Consider the following 24,410-nt stretch of genomic DNA (forward strand, 5'->3'; position numbering starts at 1 on the left):
CTTATATTTAGTGTCGATATCATTAATTGTATTTATTTCTAGATCTGGCTTTTAACTTTCCATTATCAGTATCGCTTTATTATAGCCATGTTATAATATGTTACAATGCAATAAATAATGTACGTAAAACTAAAGCAAAATATAAATATATCATTAATACTAATTGCGTAGATGTAAAAATACTAAAAATATTGATCCATACTATCAGTATTACTGATCAATATTACTGATCAGTATTAGTCACCGTATAGAATCATCTTAATATGATATTAACAGATATTTAATAAAATTAAAATTTCATAACTATTTCATCGTGCACATAATTGCGGAAAACGTTTCTCATCTATGCTTTAATGATGTTTGATTTCATGAGAATATAATCACTTCTCATAATCAACTAAGTGCTCTATCTCTAATCAAAATGTGTAAATACATACTAAATTGTCTATAATACATGATAAAAAATTTTATCTCTGATAACGCTTTTTTATACAAGATTCACATAATGAATGTAAATACGGATTTTCACATAGTCAGAACAGGGTGGATTATTTTATACAATTTTTTATTCATAGGATAAACGCTTTTGTAAATTTAACTAAATTTATTGCTTTACGCGTAAAGACCCCAGATAAATACATAGTGCGTTCGCCCGTTCTATTTGTTCTGCGAATTAATTACGCGCTGTCCATAAAACCCGGAACCGCGTAAAACATTCATACTTTCGACCTGAATCACAAGAAGTGACCCCACAGAAAATGGGGGAAATGCGCGGAATATTCCAATGTAAATTCGCAAAAAACCAGGTATTTCACGAAAAGAATGTAATTCGACGAATACGCGGCCTTGCATTTTTTTCTCGTTCCGGAATGCTTCAAATAAGGTGTGTGGGGAGTAAATTATGAACGCGCAAAAGTATCATTCCGGCAACTTAATTACGCTGTAACTTACAGTGTAGGACGTCGTTTCTAAGCTCCTAAATCATGACTTGACGTACACATAAATACGAACAATGGCTCTTATAATTTGAATTATTGCGTAATTTTGCGCAATTGAAATATATTCGTGTGAGTTAATTTAATAAAGAGATTTTGGCCTTATAAATGAGGCCTTAGAAGAAATATTCATATTAGAGGCATATATATTTTTCAGATATTGTTTATAATATAAGAATCTTCAAGTCTTCATTACACTTCGACAAAAGAAATTACTTTTTTTTTTCCAAAGCGCTATAATAGCTTGGCCCATTTCACTTTAATTTACTGAAAATCCTGAAGTGCAAATTCTGCCAGATATGATGGCATCATATCTGTTCAGCGAGAAAAAAAATTTTCAAAATATATTTTGGAGAGAATTTAGGTATTGAATAGTGTTATTAATTTGAATACAAATATATCTCAATTACACAAGAAGTTCCGCAATAATTCAAATTGGACAAACTATATGCTAAATTATTATACTCACTACAAAGAGAAATTTATTTTTCCCAAGGACTAGAATTGCAATGACGGCTCAAATATTCCGGTGCACGTTGTATTTTGTCCTCAAATTATACATCTGTATTTTTCCGCGAATCTCGCAGCTAGCACGCTTTATGAATATTCCGAGGAGCGTGCTTCGCCACACTTAAACCCGGTTTTATTAAATGATACCACCAGCCAACGTCGAGTGTTTTCACAAATAGTAAAATAAGTGTATACGGCTTTCTATCAAAGTCGCAGAAATATTTACGGACTGCATTTACCTCGGTATTTTGTATAACAATGAAATCTTTCAGTTTTATTGCGGCATTATAATATGAAATATTATGAGATCTTCATATTATGAAAAAAAAAAAAAATAAAATAAAATAGCTATTTGTGAAAAAATATGGCTAATACTCTATTTGCTTTTCTCTACTCGAGCACATTTTTGTTAATATATCACTAATATATTACTAATATAATTTCATTGCGGTATTGTCTCGTTAATTTATAATCGTGTGAAATATCGGCGAGTTATGCTGTTACAGGTAACAATAGTGCATACTACGGTGCACGTATTCTGCATGTATATCACGCATAAGTGTCATAACCATGAGAGCTGCATCACTAAACTCTGACTGACGTCATCTAACTCAAAGCCTCGATGTTTTGCATTTACGCGTCTTTTGAGCGAGATGCGCCAGATGCAAAGTTACACCTAGAGTTGCGCGTAGAGTAATATCTAAATGTTCGCACAAAGACTTAAGTAAGATGCGCGAGGTGTAATAAAGTCATAGTGCGCGACACACCCAACGGGTGTTCTCTACACGAAACTTGTGGAAACCGTGGATTTCGCCGAAGATTTACGCGTCGTGCGAAAATATAGTTTGTCGACAAAATGCATCTGGGAAGAAGTTGCGAATAAGAATAGGTGAAAGCGCATGAACATTTTCCCGCGGCCGTATCTGCATAAAATTGATATGTCGAACAGGTGGGTGGATGTGATGATAGAAGACCGCGTTATCTTCCGCTGTAATATGTTTCAGAAGGGGAGTATCTATCACGATTCAAAAATTCCCCGGAGCGTATCGGAGAATATTGATGCTTCCAGCCGTGCAAGGTGTTTTCTCTTGTTTCGTAGTTTTTGCATTAAATTTTTATGCCGCTCTCACACTCTCTCTCTCTCTCTCTCTCTCTCCCTCTCTCTTTTTGTCTCTTTCTACACGAAAGAAACAATTTTGCGCTGAAGTATCAGAAAAATTTAGCTACTTTACTTTAGATACAAATCTGAACATAATTTTATTGGACTATCAAAATATTTATGTATATCGTTGGAAAAGATGTGTCGAATTTAACATAAATCGCATATCGCAAACGGTCCACTCAAACTTTTTAATTAATTTTGCACAAGATGAATATGTTAGAAGGTAACACAAATTATAGAGAAATAAATAAATACAAAGAAAGATAATATCAAGAAATAATATTATATTTTGTAAACAAACTGTAGGAACATAATTAATATTTATATGTTAAATTAACATATATTTCATTTTTATTTGACTCAGAATTAACATTTTAAAACACATTATTTTTATGTTGCTCGTTCACTTACACATAAATTATGTTATTTTGACACTAAAAAACGTTGAATATTCAATTTTACACAAACTTCATAATCACATTGTGTTAAATTAACACTCAAATATTTATATATTAAAAAATTCAACACAAAACGTGAATGGACCGTTTCAACACAAATACATAAATTTTTTTTATTATGTAGGATTGTTTAAACTGTTAGAATATCACACAATTTTTTGCAATATTGCTCATGTTTGAAGTTTCTACATAATTATTTTGTTTAATCATTTTTAGATCTGTATCTACCTAATTTTTAGATATTTCAGCAAAATTGTTCTTTCCGTGCATTTTCCGATTTCTTTCTAATAAAAATATAAAAAAAATTTAATACAAATGTTTTTCTGTTTATGGCAATAATTATTCCAATTTCATTGAGATACTGCATCCAAGATTAAAAATTTATACGATCTCTTTCGATAGATTCCAATCCGATACTAAAGATTTTGCTGGCGATTTCAGAAATGGATTCTTATTTCCGGTTATAAAAATTATCTTCGCTTCAGAACCGACTCCAAAGTAAAACATTTCAATCACGTCCCTTGGCAATATTTCTTGGTATACTTTATTAGTTTCCGATATTCGATTATCGGATATTTCGAGCGTGAGCACAAATATCAAAAATCCAATGCTGTTAATCGGCGAAAAAAAAATCTGCCATTCGTATACATGATCTCTGACCTTTACCCAAATGGAAATCCCATTGAATGAAAAATATAGAACCACAAACACCGTGGCTTTTATCCGTAAAACGTTTGCCAGGCAAACTTCTTGAAACATTCAGATAATCACAATCTCACTGCTAGAGTATACGTGCACGATGAAATTTGAAGAATACTGCGCTTCAAATATCTATGAAGGAAGCCGTTTTACGGGTGTTTTTCATGGTGTGTATTGCCTCGAAATTGTACAATATTGCGAGTAAAATCACGTACGTGTGAAAAAGAAATCCTTTTACGCTTCCTTAACGCTTATGAAAACTTCTGTTTGTAAAAATAAACCAACCGTACCGTTTCTGCTATACATTTAGAATGTAATAATCTGAATAACATGCGCATATTTTTATTATACAAGTATAAATCAATCATGAAACAATTCATCAATTTATATATCTATGTAATTCTTTGTGCAATTCTTTTGTTCGTCGCAAAAGGAGTTTATGAGGCAGAGTGCAGATACTTCCTATTTATTTAGTACGTTATAAATCACAGCGGTAATTCGCACTGGGAGTATAAAATATTCAGATACGATCACGACTCACATGTGCCTGCTACAAGATAGAACATGTTTTAGAACATATAGTTAGAAGTTTTCCCTTGTTCCCGACGCAAGTCGGTATATCAGCTGTCTAATAAACCTGACCTTTACAAACATTACTAGTGCTTGTGTTATTTCGTCATAAAGCCGAAATAAAGTTACTTTCATCTGTTCATAACTCTACTGACGATGGAAAAAACTTAGAAATTATTACTATATAAAAAAAAAAATCAAGAAAAAAATTCGATATATAATTATGCTACAAATAACAACTTAGATTTTACTATATAATATTATTCTCAATCACAAATAAATCTTTAGACGTTTTATACGTCTAAAAAACGACGTATGGCAAACATCGTTAGTAAAAATGGTAATGAAGAATTATTGATATAAAAAAATGCTAAGTTTTATCCCGCGAAGCATATTTTTCCCCTTAAATGACAGTAAATTGTAACTGTATCGAAATTTTTCTTCTGCAGAAACACAGATAACACAGATATTATATGTTCTTAGCTTTTGTACACAAAAATCCCGCTCGTTTATCACAATTTCAAAATACAGTTCGCTGCTTAGATTTGCATACATCGACGCGAAATGTGAGACGAGAGATGCGGGAATAACTGTATTTATTGCGAGCATAATTAACGGAAAATTCCAGAAATTACAAGCATAATTGATGATATCTTCTCTTCCTCTCTTTCTGTTATTTCTTATTATAGAAATATTATTACAATTTAAGAATGACAAGATAAATTAAAAATTAATAAATTAATAATTTATAAAAACTATTATTATATATAAAATTATTATTATATAAAAATTTAAGTTATTATTATAAACTAAAATTAATAAAAAAATAATTATATTTATGTCTATATTTTGAACTCTGGAATATGGTATTTGAAATTCAATGCTTATGCATCCTTTCAGTAGATCTCCTTTAATTGCAAAATCGATTTCGCATTATGTCTAATCCGATACTGAAAATTCGATGTTAGTCCACGCGATTCTTTAAAAGTCTGAAAGCGAGAAGGTGCGCACCACCTACGTGATCAATCTGCATTTGTCGCGGATCGATATTGGACGAAAAGTAGCGTATGTAGTGTAGGTATGCAGAGTCAGGTGGTTGTGATTAATCGTCCAAATTCAAAGCACAGTTGATATTCCGCGTTCCCAGCGATAACAAACAAATTCCCTTGATATACAACGCGCTCACTGTCCCGGACATCGGATAATGCATCACCATTGGTAAAAAATTTCGCGAATGTGACCAGAAAAAAAAATAATTAGAATCAGAAAAATTATGAGAAAATACATTTACAATACGAACATAAAATTAGATTTTTCCATTCTGAATAAAAATAAATTTGTGCGCGCACGACTGTATGTGATTAATCTTTTAGAGAGTATATTCAAACTTCAGAACTCATCACGAGTTAAATAAATCGTAATTATTATAAATAATAAAATTTTGAAGATTGATAAACAAATTTTTTTAAATAAGATCAATATTTTTTAGCGGAATTTAAAGACTAAATTAGTTTTAAAAATATTTTAAATCATAAATTTGATAAAATAGCTAAAGAATAAAATATATTAATTCAAATATGGAATAGAATTTTAATATATATATATATATATATTGGAATATGTTATAAATAAATAAATTTTCATTTCCTCTTCCATTTCCTAAACAGAAATTAGAACGCGCTCAAGTAGGAACGAATAAGATTTTCGAATTTTTGGCGGCGTTATAAGGCTAATCGCCAAGAATTTAGACACGAGGTACGGAAGTTAGAATGAATTTTGACGAATATTACGCGTGTAAAGATTAATCTAATCTATCTAGATATATGAATTTGCAGGTTACAAATTTAGATCTGTTTTTAATTGAGATTTAGCGCGGAATGAGATGTGGCGGACTATTTCGTCCGCGACACAGAATGCGGAACCACGTGCTCTCGCGTGCGTATTTAGTACCGCGTCCACGTTCGTTCACGCACTTTCGTGTTTTATATATAGATCGGCACGGCAGTAACCAACTGTTAGCATTGCCGACGCGTAACTATCAGTAGCCAATAAATATGGAGACACCATCCATTACAGCCATTATATTTTTTAATTAGAAGCTTGAAATCAATTTACTTTTTAGTTTTATTATTGTTATATTTTACTCATTAATTATTTTAATATTTTGTTCAATAATTAATTTATTATTACGATATATCGTTAGTATCAATCTTATTTTTGTATAACACGCATAATAATTATATCAAAATAAAAAAGATTTATATTTTCTCGCAAAAGAGATATATAGTTGCATCTGCGTATAAAATATATTTTTAGTAAAAGACAAAATTTTCATCAAAAATCTTCATTAAAGATATAATATAATACATTTGTCACCGTCATTAATTTTCCATTATAGAAATTTAAATCTCGAATCGACTTCACGTAAGAAGTATATCTTAAACAAATACTTATGAAATATATACATATATTCATAGAAAACTCTCTCGTACAAAAAATGGCATCGCAAATAATTTCCACGTAAAATGCATTTTTTACGAAAATCCACTTGAGGAATATAAGTGTGACCTTTTCGTACATTGCCAGCGCTTTCTCATATTTTACAATTTGCGAGATACATTGCGCGCGTGACGCAATTACGGACACAATGCAGCGTGTCCGTGCAACATACGCCGATCTTGCAATACGCTGCAATGCGGCTACGTACTATGCATATGCATAATAATCGGCGGATAATAATAACCGCCCACGCGACAAACATGTAATGACAGGTTGGAAAGTTCACGGGAAGCATGATCGCCGGAAAAAGCTTTTCGCTCGACAGTACTTTATTACTGTTACTTGACAATATTATTCCACTAACGAACGCGCAACGCGTACCTAAATTAATGCAACGTATCGAAAGCAATAATAATTACGATGCGCAGTCAGCGGACGGCTAATGACGCAATTAGAAACACGATGTTATATATAACGATAAAAAAAGCTATGAAAAGGAATTTTATTAACATTAATTAACAATCGCTTGTTGGTGTTGATAATGATGTGTTTTACAGTAAAATTAATTAGCATTGTAATAAAACCTGTCGATTTTTCATCCTTTTCAGATCAATTTATTTTCAAACTTACTGGAAAAAGAGAGTAAAATTCATAAACGTAAAATCCCGCGCGCAATTTATTTCACTAAATTGTACGCAAATATTATCTTTTACCTCTCACAAATATTTCATTGGACTTTTCAATTGTACACAATTTTTCCAGAATGCACCGTGTGTCTATAAATAAACGCAATCAATAATGATTTGTCATTTATTTAAGGATCGTTTTACAGATAAATAATTTTCTGATTATTGAGGCTACATCGATCGACTTCCAAATAAACGATTTTGACAGCTCGAGATTGTTCGCGCCCGCATTGCGATAATCCACCGATTTATTTCGAATTCAACCGCGATGTGTGCGTGATGCAAATAAACACACATATATATATATATATATATATATACGCGCGAGAGTCCGTAATCCCGATAATATACCTGACACAGCGACACGAAGACACGTGATACATGAGTACCGACTGGTTGGATCTGTCACAACATCAACGGCACTTAAATTTCAAACAGTTATATATCTTCCGATGGTATTCCAACCATCGTCCAGCTATGCACTTGGTAATCCGCCATTATATCTCACTGGACTCTCGGCGGTAGTGACAAAAATCAATATTTCGTAAAGACTCGTCGTCGAAAATCACAGAAAATTCACGACTGATTTCACCGCAAGTTTGCACGTTGTAAAACGTTGCAAATATTTTCATGCAATATTATATATAGCAGATGGAAAATATAAACAAATTTGCAAGTTATTGTTATTTTAATAATAATCTGAAAATATAGAAGTATAGAAATAAAATATTTCATATATCTATTATTCTATTCTATTTCTCGAAATTCAATGGTTTCGTGCAAAACAATTTTTAATTAGCCAAATATCAATTTGGCATACATTGGTACATATCGATCGATTCCTTGTAAAAATGTATAAAATACAATAATCTTGACAAATATAATATGGCAAAACCACCGAAAAATTTTTTCATCCTACACTGCATAGCAGAGGTTTGGTCCTACGGATTCTGCAAAATATTTTCTTTATAGAAAGCGTAAAATATACTCTACTAGCTGAAATGTTTGAAAATATTTCACGAATGTCAGAATTTTAAATTCTACACCACGATCTTTCAAAATTGAGTTTTGACATATACCAATTCCATTCCGGAAAACGCCCCGTGCATAGTTGGAATCCTTGATACACTTTACAATTGTTCATTTCCGGATGGGAAAAAATTTATGGCGCTGATTTTTTTTGTGACAAAATCGGAGCACTATCAAAATATACAAAAATTACAACGCGTGTAATTGAATGAAATTTAATATCATTCTACCAAACATTTAAAAGAATAATATTTAATTACGCTGATGATATATTCATATTATATATTTGCCAGTGAAAATTGATTTCAATATTATTATTTCAAGTAATCTTCTGACTTTTCTCTTATGAAATTTTCTCTCTGTATATATCGCACATAATCTATAAAACGAACCAGTTACATAAACTGCAATCGCAATAAATAAATTGGAAGATAAATATTTTTCATAAAAAATTCCACATGTTTCATTCCATATATTTATTAATAAAAATAAATCAGTGTACTATTACTGACTTTCAATGCTGTACACTATAATTGATATAATCATCAGCAAACATTTACTGTTTTTCAATAATAATACACTGATCCACTTTTAGAGAAATTTATTGCAAAAATTCAATTAAAATATTTTATATATAACTTCTAATATAAATTGAATATTGAATATTTTTTATTAGAATTTTAATAGGTGTATAATTTGTAATACAGATCTCTAAAGTGATCTCAAGCGCATCTTCAGCTTTAACGAGAAGTTAACAACTGGAATAATTAAAAGAAGCTTTTAAAAATATATCGTAAGCTTTATAGTCGTAAATTCAGGAAAACACCAGCGACCATCGCGATGCGTATCGAGGATTTTTCAGCGAGTCTCGCAATTCTCTTCTCAGAGCGCAGAGACGAGGCGTTGGCGTCGTAAATAAAAGTTATCGCGATATATCATGCAGTGGTGCAGTGAGATAGTGGGTGGTAGCACTCCTGGATTTATGACAAATCTTACAGGATGTTCACGCAGAAGAAAGGCTGCTGGGTGGATAGACGCCTCTCCGACGATGAAAGACATCGGGCATAAAAGAAGGAGAGCAGCTTGGATGAAAGAGAAGGGTTGGGTTTCTTTATCGATTATTGACTGGAGCCGGAAAAAGAGCAGGCTTTGATGGATTCAAACACAGCCTACTACTTTCGCCTACTCTACCAGAACCACACCCCAACGCAGCCACTCCGTAAGAGTGGTTAAAACGACGAGAACGCCATCCTTCTCCCCCCCCCTCTCTCTCTCTCTCTCTCTCTCTCTCTCTCTCTCTCTCTCTCTTCGGGGAAAAAGAGTGATCGATCCAGAGAAAGAGATCCGAATCCACTCGACTAAGTCAACAATGGATTACTTGCTCCAACAATGGATTACCTGTCCGAAATGCAGCGAAACTTTGACGTGTATTGTTAAACAGTATCATAGTAAGTATCCGAAGCCGCATGGAAAATTGTTCGACGTTTAACGTATATTAAAGGCGAAAGAGAAATTATCTCAAACATGTAAAAGTCAATAAATTTAATAGCATATTTAATAATAAAAAGTTGACATGAAGGACTATCGTTACTTAATTAAATATGTATAATTTTTCGAGCGAATTGGTGAACGACGAAGAGTCTGGCACAAAATAATCATTTGGTTTTGAATTATAGCTTTGAATAACAAACGTAATTATCAAATTATATGTGTTTAATAAATTATATGTATTAACAATGCAGTTTTCGTTTAATTCTCGGAATATCTTGATATTTTATTTAACAACTTTTAGATTTATTATCTTTGATATTTATGGTTTCTTCCACATCCTCCAATGTTTTCCATGATAAGCGACAAACCACTCGATTTCACTTAAGTAGACTTTTAATGTATGACATGTAATTGATCACATCTCAGAAGTTTTTCATGTCAGCAAAAAAAAAGCGATTAAAACTTAATATCTTTTTCTTCTTCTCATCTAGATGGATATCTTTCACATTAAGTTTAAATAGACGATGGGAATTATATATAGAAATATAATAAATATCTCTAATTAGAAAAATTTTAGAGAATGAAAAAAACGTATTATATTTTTTATCTTCAATATGCGCAATATTGATACAAGCGTGAAAAGCGTAAATTTAACAACAGGTTTTGCATCAAATTACCCATTTTAGAAATTGCACAAACACCAACCTGATGGAATTGCGTAAATCGAAAGTCGGTTCAAAAAAGCAGCTCGTTCGACATTGCCAATCAGAACAATCAGCTACGAAATTCGATCGAAGCTCGCTGGATCAGAATTAACCGATGAATTATTCCCGCCGGCTGCGATTGATTTACGGCACGACCGTCAGACCCGTCCATTTGAACGCGCTATGTAGGTATATGCGAAAAGCATCGTGATTTTCTCGCTCGCACCCGCGCTGAAGCAAATGTCCTCTCAATGATTTATCGTGAATGAATATCTTTGCATTTGAAATAATTTCTGTCACGTAATACAATTTATATTATGCTATCTAAAATATATTTCAGATTTTATATAATACAATACAATGATACACATTATAATATATGTTACATTAATATCCAGTTTACTATCTTCTATAATATATATATGTTTATAATATCTATAATTCTTTCACATCTGTAATATATGTATTTATTTATCTCGTACTTTATTTACAGAATTATAATTTTACTATAAATTTAAAGATTATTCTATTTTAGAAAAACACAAAATTTAATTTAGAAAAAAACACTTGCCAACAGGTAATGCTGTTATGAAGCTATAATACAATTTGTATAAAAAATACACAGTATTAATTATATTTTTGTAAATTGGCGTCTCGTGAGTTGTATTAAAATACAACTCATGTTGAAGATACTTCGACAAGCTGTTTGCAGAAAAATAAGTCGGACAAGAGAACGAGAAAATGTGAAAGCATTAGAGTCTAACATTCGTAACGTTTTTCTTTTTGCTCGTCTGAAATACTTTCAAATTGTTGTTGGAAAACTGACCCGAAAATACGATACCGAGAGAGTACCTTTAAAATACTCTCTTTCTTTCTTTTACAACTCAATACTCATCATCGATCTTTCAAATGCTCCCCGACAACAGTTTATTTTTTAATGATGTGCATTAACGCTATTATGAGAGACGTGTGTAAAAAAAATAAATACAGCAAAGTCAATAGTATCATGAAAAACAGATCGCTTAATGTCGCTTACGAAGCATTAGAACTTTATTATGATAAAACCTTTATTATGAAAAGCTAGGTAACCATTAAGAGTAACCATTAAGTGATGCAAAGAAGAATATAGAGAGTACAAAGAATGTGATTAAAATATTCAAATTAGAAGCGGAATAAGTAAAAAGAAAGTTCTTGAAAGGAAATTATTTATTCGGGAAAGATATTTCTCAAAGGGATTTTGTTAAATTGTATTAATACGTTTCAAAAAACAATGCAAAAATATCTCGTAAAAAAAATTATACATTTTTTGTGTATAATAAACCAAATTTAAGATAAGAGTTATTCAGAGTGTTCGCAGAATAATAGAAGCAATCCACTGAAATGACTATTGTTATATCACTTAGATACAATACAATGTCCCTAAGCAATATCCGCGACACGGGATTCAACTAGAATGACTCATATCTTGGATTATAACGTATGCATAGATGTTCAGGTTGCAATACGTTATATTTACTACACGAGAAACCCTTGCTACAGTAACCGCACATCCTTACAGGGCGTTAATTGAATTTTCAAATTATACTTGGAGACTATATGTAACTTTCTAAAACTAAATCTAGAATACATTAGTTTTCATTTAGTATCAAATATATTTAATATGCATCTAATATGCAACATAAATAGTGCATTATTAAACTTAATGAGAAGAAAATACAAATATTTTTCTTGGATAAGATATATCTAATGTCTTTTTCTCTAAAAATTAATTTTACAAAATTTTATATAAAAAAATTAAACCAATGCCAACTATTTTAATGGTTCATACATTGTAGGATAAAACAAAATATATATATATATATAAGATATCATTAATTTTTAAATGTCCATAGATGACACAGAAACAACTTTTACGTTTCTCCGATAATTCGATAAAAATAACTTTATAAAAAATTAATTCGTCAAAATTGAGTCACAGAACTACCAATATAACAATAATTTCTACCAATAATTTCTCACGATACAGTGTAAATATTAACAAAATGAAAACATGCGGTTAAATATAAATAACGATAGCACAATTGCAGTGCCGTATAGATATTTTCGAGCGCCGTTCGGTGGCCTGGCTTTAACAGTCATCGAAACCAAGCGATAATGTTACCTGCTCTCTCTCCTAGAAATTGGATCGCATGATCAAATTTCTATTTAAATCGCACAATGCTAAATTTGCATCATTTTAGCAGCGTGGTTAACATCCAAACAGGTTAGTAATAATTGCCAATTATTTAATAAATAATTTGCGCATCAATAATTTGCATATTCTGACGTTTATATCCTTTATTTATAAAATATCGAGAGATGTACAAATTAAATCCGTCTAAAACTACTTTACTTTATTAGAAAATAACGTGTTTTTTTATTTAATCATGCAATTGTAGATAAATGAAGATAATATCTTCATCAAACGTTATAAATTTAATCACATGGAAAATCGCCATGTCATAAGAAAGAAAAAATATTCTACTTTTTCTCGCGGGGTCGCGAAAGATAGATCGACGGATTTCCGAGATGTGAATCATTCCTTATACCGACATTCCTATGATCCGTTTATAAACACATTGCATATGAATACTTTTCAGAAGAACATCAGCCACGCTGGGTTACTGTGACACGTCTGTACGTCGACGTGTATGCAAATTTATTCTCAATAGAATGTAATGTTATAAGACATTGCGAGACATTTTGAGACATTACATTACGGTAGATTCGCCGCTCAAAATATCACGATTAATCGTGCGAGGACTATAAGACGAATGAGCATCTTGAAATAATGACATCGAGAATAAACCCGCTTTATGTGCGTGGAACAGTGTCTCTATTCAAACGGAAAAATGTTGCATTAACGAGTCGGATCCTCGACTTGCTTTAACAATCTATCATTCATATAAATTTTTCAACAGCTAGTATACAGAGCTTCTGGATGTGCGGACTCGCAATTCAAATGAAATACGAGCAGAATCTTTTTTTCAGAGATCAAAATAAACAGGCAGTGAAAGTAGTAAGACAAAAACAAAAAAATGAAATAGACATCGAGTCGCAAAGTTAGCGATACATCTTCAATTTTGATTTTTTTTTTTAGTATAAAAAATGCGAAACTTTTTTTTTATTTTGTTAAGAAACTGTGAAACTATGAAAAGTGCTACTAGAACTGAATGTCGTGCTAATTTTACAATTCAAATTTAGATTGTGATGCACATCGTTCTATTAACATAAAAGAAATAACGACAGTTTTAGTAGTATTTTCATATTATAATTAAAAAGAATTACATATATTAAACCCCAAAATTAAAACAGTAGCAGCCGAAAATCTGTTTAAAAACAATTGTAGAGCATAGAATTCTGCTAGAATTAAGGACAAATGTCTGGAATTGCGATAAATTATCAGCGCGACACTTTTGTTCCAAGTACCGTAATATTTTCTACATTTAAAGCCTATTAAAATTGATAATTATTGGAATTTTGTTTTCATTAATCATTAATGTAATAATTGTTTTCATCAAATTACATACATTAGTATAAGTACTGCTAACAGGGAACTATAGCCAAAAGTTAAAATATTTTTCTTTTTCTTGTATTTTTTAAAACAGGAAGTGTTCTGCTAGATTCGCAAAGTTAATATGACATATTTTTATTTTTACTTTTTTAGTATAAAAGATGAGATACTTTTTTTTATTTTTGTAGGAATTGTAGAACTATGATAAGTGCTCCTTATTTTATAGAACTGTGCTACTAAATTATTTTTTTTAAACTAATAAAATGTCGTGCTAACTTCACATACTAAGGCGAGTGAAAAGTTGGCAACTCATCTTTTTGCACCGTAAGTTTTGCAACGTAAGTTTCGTTGCATTCGCAACAGTTCTATAAGTTTTAGAAATAGTGTTTCATTGATTTAACTACTTTAACTGAAAAATTAATATTCGAAAATTTAAAGTTCTAACTTTCCGTGGCATCTCAAAATTTGGAAAAATTAATTTTGATCTTGAAACTTTATAGTTTTCGAAGAATATCATAATGTCTGATAAATTTTAGCTATAGAAAACGTTTGAACCGAGATAGTTTATATATCGAAACTTGATTGTAGTACGAAAATGTTAAAATTACTTTTTAAAATATCAAATATTTCGAATTAATAAGTCGAGTAGAACGGCCTTGACGCTTGTTTTGTGATGTACGGAATACTGTTGCGCAAAGTCATAGGTCGACGTGAGAGCATTCACCTATCGATACTCAAGCGAGTAAGTAGAGATGCGCCTTTTTAAACTGCATTATTTTTCCTGAAAGCACAATCGCAAGTATCAAAAAATAACAAATATATCATATCTTGCGATTGTTATAATAAACAATTATTAGACCGCTAAATAATTACCAATTAATATCAAATACGAAACGACTCTTTATAAAAGCATATAGATATTTTGTATGATATTTCTTTGATACAGAAATGAAAGCGTTAGAAAGGATAGCTATTATATAAATATTATAAACTGTCATTTTGTGATATCCAAGGCAATAATTATTTTTTAACGATATATTTAAATTTCAATTTTTCTTGCAAGACACAATAATCATCTCGTTTATTAAAATATAATTACATAATCATTTGTTTTAATAAAAATCTACATAATTACTCAATTATTTAAATAAATCAATAAATAATTTAATTCATTGTTTTATTTATTAAAATAAAATTCATCCTAATTTGTTAATCTACACATATAAATTTTACGTTTTTCAAAATAAAAAACACAAAGTGATATAAATTAATGAAGCTTTCAATTTGATCAAAATGATAAATAACTGTCAAACATTGTCACAAATTTCTATTCTTCCTCCGACAATACTCTGTAACGAACGTTTCTACGGAAATTCAGTTAATTCGTTAAATGAAGGAAAACAAAGTTTGACATGCGTACCTAATACGATAAGGAAAAAGACGCGATCGAAATTCTAACAAACTATACTTGCTTCTGTATTCGTTTCTAAGAAATTTCGGATGCGAGTTAGTTTTGAATTGGTAGCAAATATATAGGGAAGATAACGACGATGTAGGCTTTCTCTCTGGAGACGAGGAAAGTAGGTCGCAAACATTAAATGCGTTAGACGTTCGCATGCGTATTGCGCTCCGAAATCGGTGTGAAACTTTGCACGGTCGCGTCGTCTCATGTGAGAATATAATTCCACGTGTCGTTTCTAGAGAGGAAAGCTTCCATCTCGGGAGGACATGTCCATCGCTACCAAAATTTATCCGGACACGAGTGCAAACCGTGAAGCAACTATGATGATAAGATGCAAATTTACGCGTGAAGCTCACAAACATCGCGTATATACAACGATAATTCGACGAAACATTTCCCCCAAACTGTCGGACTGAACTTATTTAGACTAAAGCTATGATCTAAAGTTGCCTCAAAGCAAGAACAGGACGTTGAAAAGACGTTTCTACTCACGAAAGAAGAACCCCAGGAGATTTTTAGTATCAATCCTAAAGTTAATTTGATTTATCTCAAACTATTGTAATATATATTTAAAATCTGAGTTGTGAGACATGATTTCGCATCAAAACTTCGTATAAACAGATATTCACTTCATATAACGTCTTGTTTTTAATAAATTACAAGTTGATAATATTTAAAATGTATTAATTGTTTCCACACAATAAACCTCTTAATATATATCTCTTTATTTATAAAAAAAAATTAGGATTAATAAAATTTTTTTTTAATTATTTTAAAATTTTATAGCAATACTTGGTTTCATTTATCTTTTTTAACGAGAGCACATGCTTTTTCTCTAAAAGCAGAATAGGTTTTTTAAAGCTTCAATGATTCACTATAAAAATATTTTTTGCATGTCAAGAAAGATTTAGGCAACGCTGATTTTATAGCACACTTCGTCACTAGACAATTTTATTGTTCCCCAGCATGGCATTCAACACTTTTTACGAGATACGTACACGTTTTACCGTTCACTTCTTTTCAGCACCGAAAATAAACAAAGCTATGATAACAATGAAATACGAATTAATATAAACTGCACCGTGATTTTCCGAATAATTAAATATTATACCGCGATTCAGAACAATTTATCTCAATTTGTTCAATAATGTCAAATTTCAACAATAAAAAGGCATTGTTTCATATTGCAATTAAATAATACTGTAAATATTATGACTATTATCTTTGAATCAATATTGAATACTCGATTTGCTGCTAAAATTTTCTATTTATTTTACGTTATTTTACTATATTATCTTTAATTTGTGTTATAAATTCGTTAAAGAGATATAATGCGCTGCAAAATAACTTTTTATATTTACGATAAATTTCACCAGGTTGTTAGACAAAAACATAGATCGAGATCACGTTACGAATTCCGAGTAAGACCGGAATTTAGTCTTGAAATAACTACTTCATTAATCTAAATCCAGCAGACTGTCGCACATCATCATGCATGTTATTGCCAAAGTCGAAGCGTGTGAAAATTTATTTCTACATTCTATGTAACAAGTCAAGTCGCTAAACGCATAAACACATAAAACATATATTTATATACACAACGTAGACAACATGGAATAAGCAGTTACATTACAGTTGCATTAGATATAAATTTAAAGACTCCGCAATTTATTTGTTAAAATTTAATATCAGTAAAATAAAATTTTACAAACTGTACGTTCGTGAAACTTTTTCATAGCATAACTAATTTGTACTTAAATACGCCTATTAAGTGACGTTTACAATGAAATTTTAGGGAATAAAACTTAAATTTTATATCTTAAGCCGTAAAATATTGATTAATCACAGTAGAACACTAATCAACTTTTGAATTAATCAATTTTTTACGGCTTAAGACTTACATCTTAAATTTTACGCTTCAAAATCTCAAATTGTGGATGTCGCTTTAATCTGCGTAACATTGTTATTTAAACTGAAAGTAATTTGAAAATATTTAGTAAAAATAATTTACTTAGAAATATATTAATATTCAATATATTTTTATTAATATTTTTAATAGATTAAATAATTATAGATAAAACCCAAACAATTATTATATTATTCAATACCTGTGAATACGTCCGAATAAACTTTTGTCAAATATTTATGCGATCATTGAATTCATACGCTTCAATGGACCCGAGACATCCCAATTAGGCGCTTATTTGCAATTATCATTGTTCTGGATTTCAACTCAAATCGTATACACTTTGCATATACGTGGCAGCGGCGCAGCTATTTAAAGATTTTCCAATACAACGCTCGAATTTATATTCGAACACATATATTCCAGACCTACCCAAAAAGCTTTTGTATTTTGTAAGGTCAATGTCACGCTCGATTTTTCCACGCGATTGAATGACACATCTTAAAATATCAGTCATTATGATGTAATATCGAGTTATTTTTCAAGTTCTACACATAGTTTCACACATAGTATTCGCATTTAGATATAGTCTGGTACATGTGTTACGTCTAGAAAATATGTGGCTATTATGAATAAAGAAATACTTCACGTTCTAGTTTCAGTTTATGAATAATATCCGAAGATAGATATACTTTCATAACTTTTCTTTATGAAAAAATATTCAAGTGACAAAAACATGATGTATTGCAATTTTTTTAGAAAGTTTCAACTCAACGTCAAGAATAAGAATGTCGGCTTTGTATCGTTAAAAGTATACTGAAATATTTATGTTGTAGTACATATTAAACTAATTAGACTTTAAAAAAGTTTCCATATTAATTGTGTAAATGAATCGGACAAATTGTTGTTAAAGGATAAAATTAATTTCACTTAATACGACAATCTGAAAATAAAATCTGTGAATCATCTCGCTTCGTTACGATGCGATTCACGGAATACATCGTTAGCCGCATGTGACGTTTATCTGTTCGTGATATATGTGCATCGCGATAAAGTAGACACGAGGTGCACTGTCTTACGCCTCCCAACGCCATCACTATCACTTCAGGTGCAAAATATTGGCAACCATATGGCGACACATCCGCAATATTGTATCGCGATAACTTAAATTAACGTCACATCTCTGTGATTAATGTAAGTTGTGAAATACACTTCGGTTTCGTTTTACGGTCTCAGACGACATTTAGATGAAGTAAGATAGCACCAACAGGTGTAACTTAGTTAAAGTATAAAGAGATCTCGTTACAAATAGTTGACAAACATTTACAGAATACTTATTTAACAAATAATAATGATAACATTTTTGTTATATTAAAAAATTTCATCTACGTTTGATTAATTATATATCATATTTTAATGTGTATGATTTTTATATAATCACTTTTATAAATTAAATAAATTTTATGAGTTAAAAATAAAAATAAAAAAAAAAACCTTTAGTATTCCTAAATTTTATGTCACTAACTTATGCCAATAGAATAACATAATTCAATAAATTTCATAAATATCACAATGACAAATATAGATTGCTTGGCGATTATATACATTAGTATCGAAAGCCTATTCGAGAAATTCCGCCATAAATATAATATTTATTATTATTTCAATTTGCCTTGCACCTCATAAAAGCTTATAACGCCAACCATATGTCGGAGAAATACATTGGCACTACCAGCATATAATCCAGATTTACATCAACTACTTCCAGCTGCAACTGTCAAACTGATATACACGTTCAGATTGCGCGTCGAAGTAAAAATTTCTTAAATTTAGTATGATTTATCAAAATAACGATTTTCGAATTAATGCTCACAGAATCTGTCCAGTAAAACACACGTATATGCTATGTAAAACATTCTACCTGGATAAATGTTTGTCTACCGGATGAAAAAGCCGGAAATCGAATTGGCAGTATATTTTTGAGCAAAATGAAATATCGATCAATACATTTGTTGATTGAATATACAGAAACTCTCACGACAAGAAAATTACAAAATAATTTGTGAGACGGGAAGGCAAATGCACCAATTAATATATTTTAATGGATAGTAAATATGACAATTCATTTGTAAATGTCAAGACGAAGTAAACTGCAAAAATGTTGGACGAATAATTGCGCTATTGGAAACAAAGAAAAGGAGAGAATGAAAACGAAAATGGAGAAAGAGGTAAAAGCGTGCTTAAGAGTTAAAATCTTCAAGCTCTAGCTATATGAGCTTTTAATTAAATTGAGACGATGAGCCGTTAATGGAATATAAAGTCACGTTTCAGCAGGCTCGAAATTAACGGGTGCTTGTACACATCACAAAATTTTAGCTCATTTTACTGCATATTAAAGATAAATTGCCCATTACACAACCACAAACAATGTCAGTCTTCTCTATAATAAATATTAATGAGGTACATACTTTGTATCTTGTACAGTTTGAAATTTTCGACATTAGCTTTTTTACTCGCCGCAGTCTACACAACTAACAATGTTATTATACAGCTGTGAATAAAGAGATTATTAGATTATATAATCTCTCTACTTACTTTATAGGAAGACTGTACTTTTTGTTATCAACAATAAAGATAATATTCACGATAATAGGATCAAGGTTTCGCAATGTAAAGCAAAAACATCATTGTGTTCGCACTGCGCCATGTAGATACTTCGGTGTAGTAACGCAGTATTGTTAGCACTTTCGGTTATCGCGCGAGCAAGAAGCCTTCAGTCGTCTCTTTAATTAGTGGTTCAATCGCGGGAGAGACGTAAGAAAACGAGCTTTGTGTGACCGGATAGCTATGTGAGCGCTTGAACAGAAGCAGTGCAAACAATGTCGAATGACATCGACCCGACCGCCAGTGCGAGCGAGGGAGAGAAACGGCGGGAGAGCTCAAAGCTCATCTATTATTGGCGCAAAACAGAAATAAAATGCAGTGCGACGGCCTGTGAAATCTACGAGGCTGACGTGCTGCCAACTTTTGTTCTCTGTGGCTTTGGCTTCAATATTTTCAATTCCCGTTATAGTCTGTGTCGCAGAATTGTGCCACTTTTCCGTCCCGACTCTTCTGCAGAGTTAATACGAAAGAAAAAAAAAACAAGAAACTGCACTGCATGTTCAACAATTGTTCTGTATTGGGACATATTATGAATGCTACAGCTTTTTCTCGTCCTATATTTTTAATGTTAAAAGATTTAATTTGAGAATAAAATATAATTTATGACTTATATATTATTTTTTTATACACGGCAGTTTTAAAAATATATGTTAAAAAAATTACGTGACTTGCATTTAAAAAAATTATAAACGCATGAAAGAAAAAAAAAATTGATCGTACTAGCGTTAATAAATTGAAGTGAAAGACTTACCACAGTGATGGGGTAAACTGGATTGATAATTGTGAAGAGGAGGACGTGGTTCGGTTTATTATTGTCTTCTCTGAAACATTAATTGATACGTATTATTCCAGTGAACGCATAGAGAACTTTAATGAAGTTCGCCTTACGGCATAAGTGCATGATAAAATCATGAATTTCTATCATTTGTCCTCGTTAAAAGGAACTCCAATTATTTGAAAATTCAATTACGGAAGCCCGCTTGAAAACGAGGCCTGGATTATCGCCGAGTTTGCAAAAACTAGTTCGCCAATAATAATTCATTCTTCGTTGACTGCAGCACGTCTTGCTGACGTCGCGTAAAATCGAATTGATTGCACTCGTTGAAACTAGAAATATTATCCCGGCTTCGTTTTTACATGAATTGAAAATAAAGGAAATCGAATTCCGCAGATCTATACGTATAAATTATATCAACAACATCTACATCACTGTCACATCCGTGAAATTAAAAATGTCAAACTTCGTCAAATTTCCTTTTCAATATTAGAATTAATTTATTGTACACCGCTAGTAGCATATACGTAATTCTATTATTGAATTGTGAAGGATATTGTACAAAATGTATTCAAATATATACATATATATTTTATAGAAAATTCCCAATTCAAAAAATATTTTTGATATATAGAGTGTACGTGGATTGCACATGTGCATCATACAGTGTAACGGATTATGACGTCAAGAATAGGAAGATAGGTATCTCGCATTCTTGGTTGAGGAAAAAGCAAAACGAAGTAATCTCCAGCCGAGATTTGACATGCTCACGTGTTGTATAGTGAAGCAACCGACCGATGATGGACATCGCACGATATATTTTTCACAGTTGATATCGGTATATATCTCTTTTTCGTGACTTGCATCCAACGTAAAAATCAATCGCTGTAATTTTTCCACAAGTGAAATGGCGAGAGTGCCATTGCAATAACGTCTAATAACATGGAATATCCAATTGCGAGGATACAAATCGATACAAATTGAATTACTACTTGTGACGATCATTGTTATTCGAAGCTTATTTGTATCAAGTTCTCATGTTTGCGATACGGCTTATTATTCATAGGATATCTCGAAATGGATGAAAACACGTCTGCAATAATGCTCCAACATCTTTCTCAGTAATACTTCCAACAAATAAGTCTGGAGAAGTCTGGAGTTTAAAGATTTGACGTACATGAAGAAATGTATCTCTCTCTTTCTCTCTCGATCGCAAAAATAAAGATCATAGATTTTGAAATTTCACGAAAATATAAAACTCGTGAATAAAGATTAATTTAATATCGTTTTGCTATACCGTTCTCGATTCTTATTGCTCATCTAACATCTAATATCTGATATCTGCATCTGTAACCGTTCAATGATTCGCCAGCTCGAATTCACTTTACCCAGAAGTTATCGTGAGTTCGTGCAGTAGATATCATTCGCTATCGGATTGCCTCTGTTGGATTGAATCATGCTTAATGCTCGACTTAACTTCTTATTATTAGATTTGGACTGTAGGATAGCAGCAGTAGGGTCAAACTTTGTGACAACCGGCTGCGTTTTAATTAATTTTCGCTGTCGCGATGTATAGAACGCGTCTTGGCGCTTATCAGCCATCCAATTCCACGCTTGAGCGTTCTCTTAATGGCATGTCATTGATATAATAGAGCACAAATAAGAACGTATTTCTGGATGAAAGACCGCATTTGCATTTTCATTGGAAAGAGCAAATATAATTTTAAAAAGTCATGTAATAATTTAACTTAATTTAATTTAATTTAATTTAGTTTATTGCAAAGCTATATGAAAAAGACTATTATAAGATATAATTAATATAAAATGAAAAAATAATAATTTAAATAAAATGCGATCTGAAAAATAACAATATTTTTAAAAGTTGCAATATATAATGCGTAAATCTGATATCAACAGCTGAGAACGATTGAACGAGCGAATTGCATGTAATTGATTTCAACTTGTTTCTACAATATTACATATTAAGTGGCCTATGAGACTTGCGAGACAATCAAATGGCGCCATCAATAATGAAACTCATCATTGTCCAATTAAAAGTGTTGCAAAAGTTGATGGATCTAAAAAATGATAATCCACAGTAGATAATATATCGAGAAACTCAAGATGATGGTAATAAACTATTAATTATTAGTCAAAAATATTAATTTAAAAAAATAATTCCACTTAGAATCATTGATCACATTCTACGTAAAAAAATGTATAGAATTCTGTTTATATATATATATATTCATATTGATAAATTTTTTGCAATGACAAATAACTGTCGGTCATCTGTTAAAGTTCTATCAATTTCAATGCACAAACAAATCGATACAAGTATTTTTCTAACAATTCCATAATTTTTTATAAATATGATTTTATATAAGCGGATACATACAAAAATTAAGTCAAAGATTATTTATCCTTTTTATTTAATATTATTTAATTTTTTAATTTTCTGTTGTTTCTTTATTAACAAAACACATTTGATGTACGTGCAATTGCCCATAATTAGTTTCGAAAACAAACATACGACTTTCTATTTACATGAATCAATAATATATGCAAACTCACCTTTTTCGACGTGGTTCATCTCCGTACCCGCCATATTCGTGATTCTGCAACAAGAAATGAGCAGCGTTAGTAACTTTTCCTTGAAGACGATTTGTTAAACCCGCACGGATAAAACTCCTAATGAATTTTATCTGAGCGACATCATTCGCCTTGCCATCCGCCATGCGGTCAGCAAGTTCTCTCGAAAATACGACTTTCGCGTAACTACTTGCAAGTCGAAAGTGCGCATTTCCCGAGCAGCATGGTTTCTCTTCCCTGTGTTCACGTTACAGCAACATGTGTTATCGTAAGGAAAATCGTGTAAGACAAATTTGCACGTCGATTTTGGATAAATTTCGATGGTGCGCGCGACGTCACTAGTGGATACGTCGTGCTCGGTCAATCTATTAATACGCGTGCATACGTCTTTTTACCATGGCACCCAAAGCGACGGAAATAGTGCAGCGGGACACCTTAAGGTCTGTGTGACGTATGGACTTAGGTAAATTCTTGCGACCCAATCTGAATCACATAATTAAGGGACGCAAAAAAGCAAAACTTGCCATTCCCAATCCTTCCAAAATTAAAGATTTAGAGATGTAACTGTATAATTTACAGTAAAACTAATGATCTAATTCAGGGTTATCGCAAATTTCTCATCCTAAAACTCTATAATTTTCCCTGATTTCTAGAC

At 31.4% G+C, this 24,410-nt stretch overlaps 1 protein-coding gene across 2 annotated transcripts in view; it reads right to left on the reverse strand.

Moving 5' to 3' along the window:
• Positions 1-24,410, reverse strand: part of LOC108688760 (heterogeneous nuclear ribonucleoprotein L) — a 159,769-nt gene that overhangs the window by 109,938 nt on the left and 25,421 nt on the right. For both annotated transcript variants that reach the window (XM_018195138.1, XM_018195137.1), the window contains exons 2-3: positions 23,738-23,781; positions 21,140-21,209 (exon numbers count right to left, since the gene is read on the reverse strand). In XM_018195138.1, coding sequence (XP_018050627.1) covers positions 21,140-21,209; positions 23,738-23,781 — 114 coding nt within the window. The remainder of the gene's footprint in view (positions 1-21,139; positions 21,210-23,737; positions 23,782-24,410) is intronic.

Source organism: Atta colombica, unplaced genomic scaffold (assembly GCF_001594045.1).
Source record: "Atta colombica isolate Treedump-2 unplaced genomic scaffold, Acol1.0 scaffold238, whole genome shotgun sequence".
In the NCBI taxonomy this organism is placed as follows: Eukaryota; Metazoa; Arthropoda; class Insecta; order Hymenoptera; family Formicidae; genus Atta; species Atta colombica.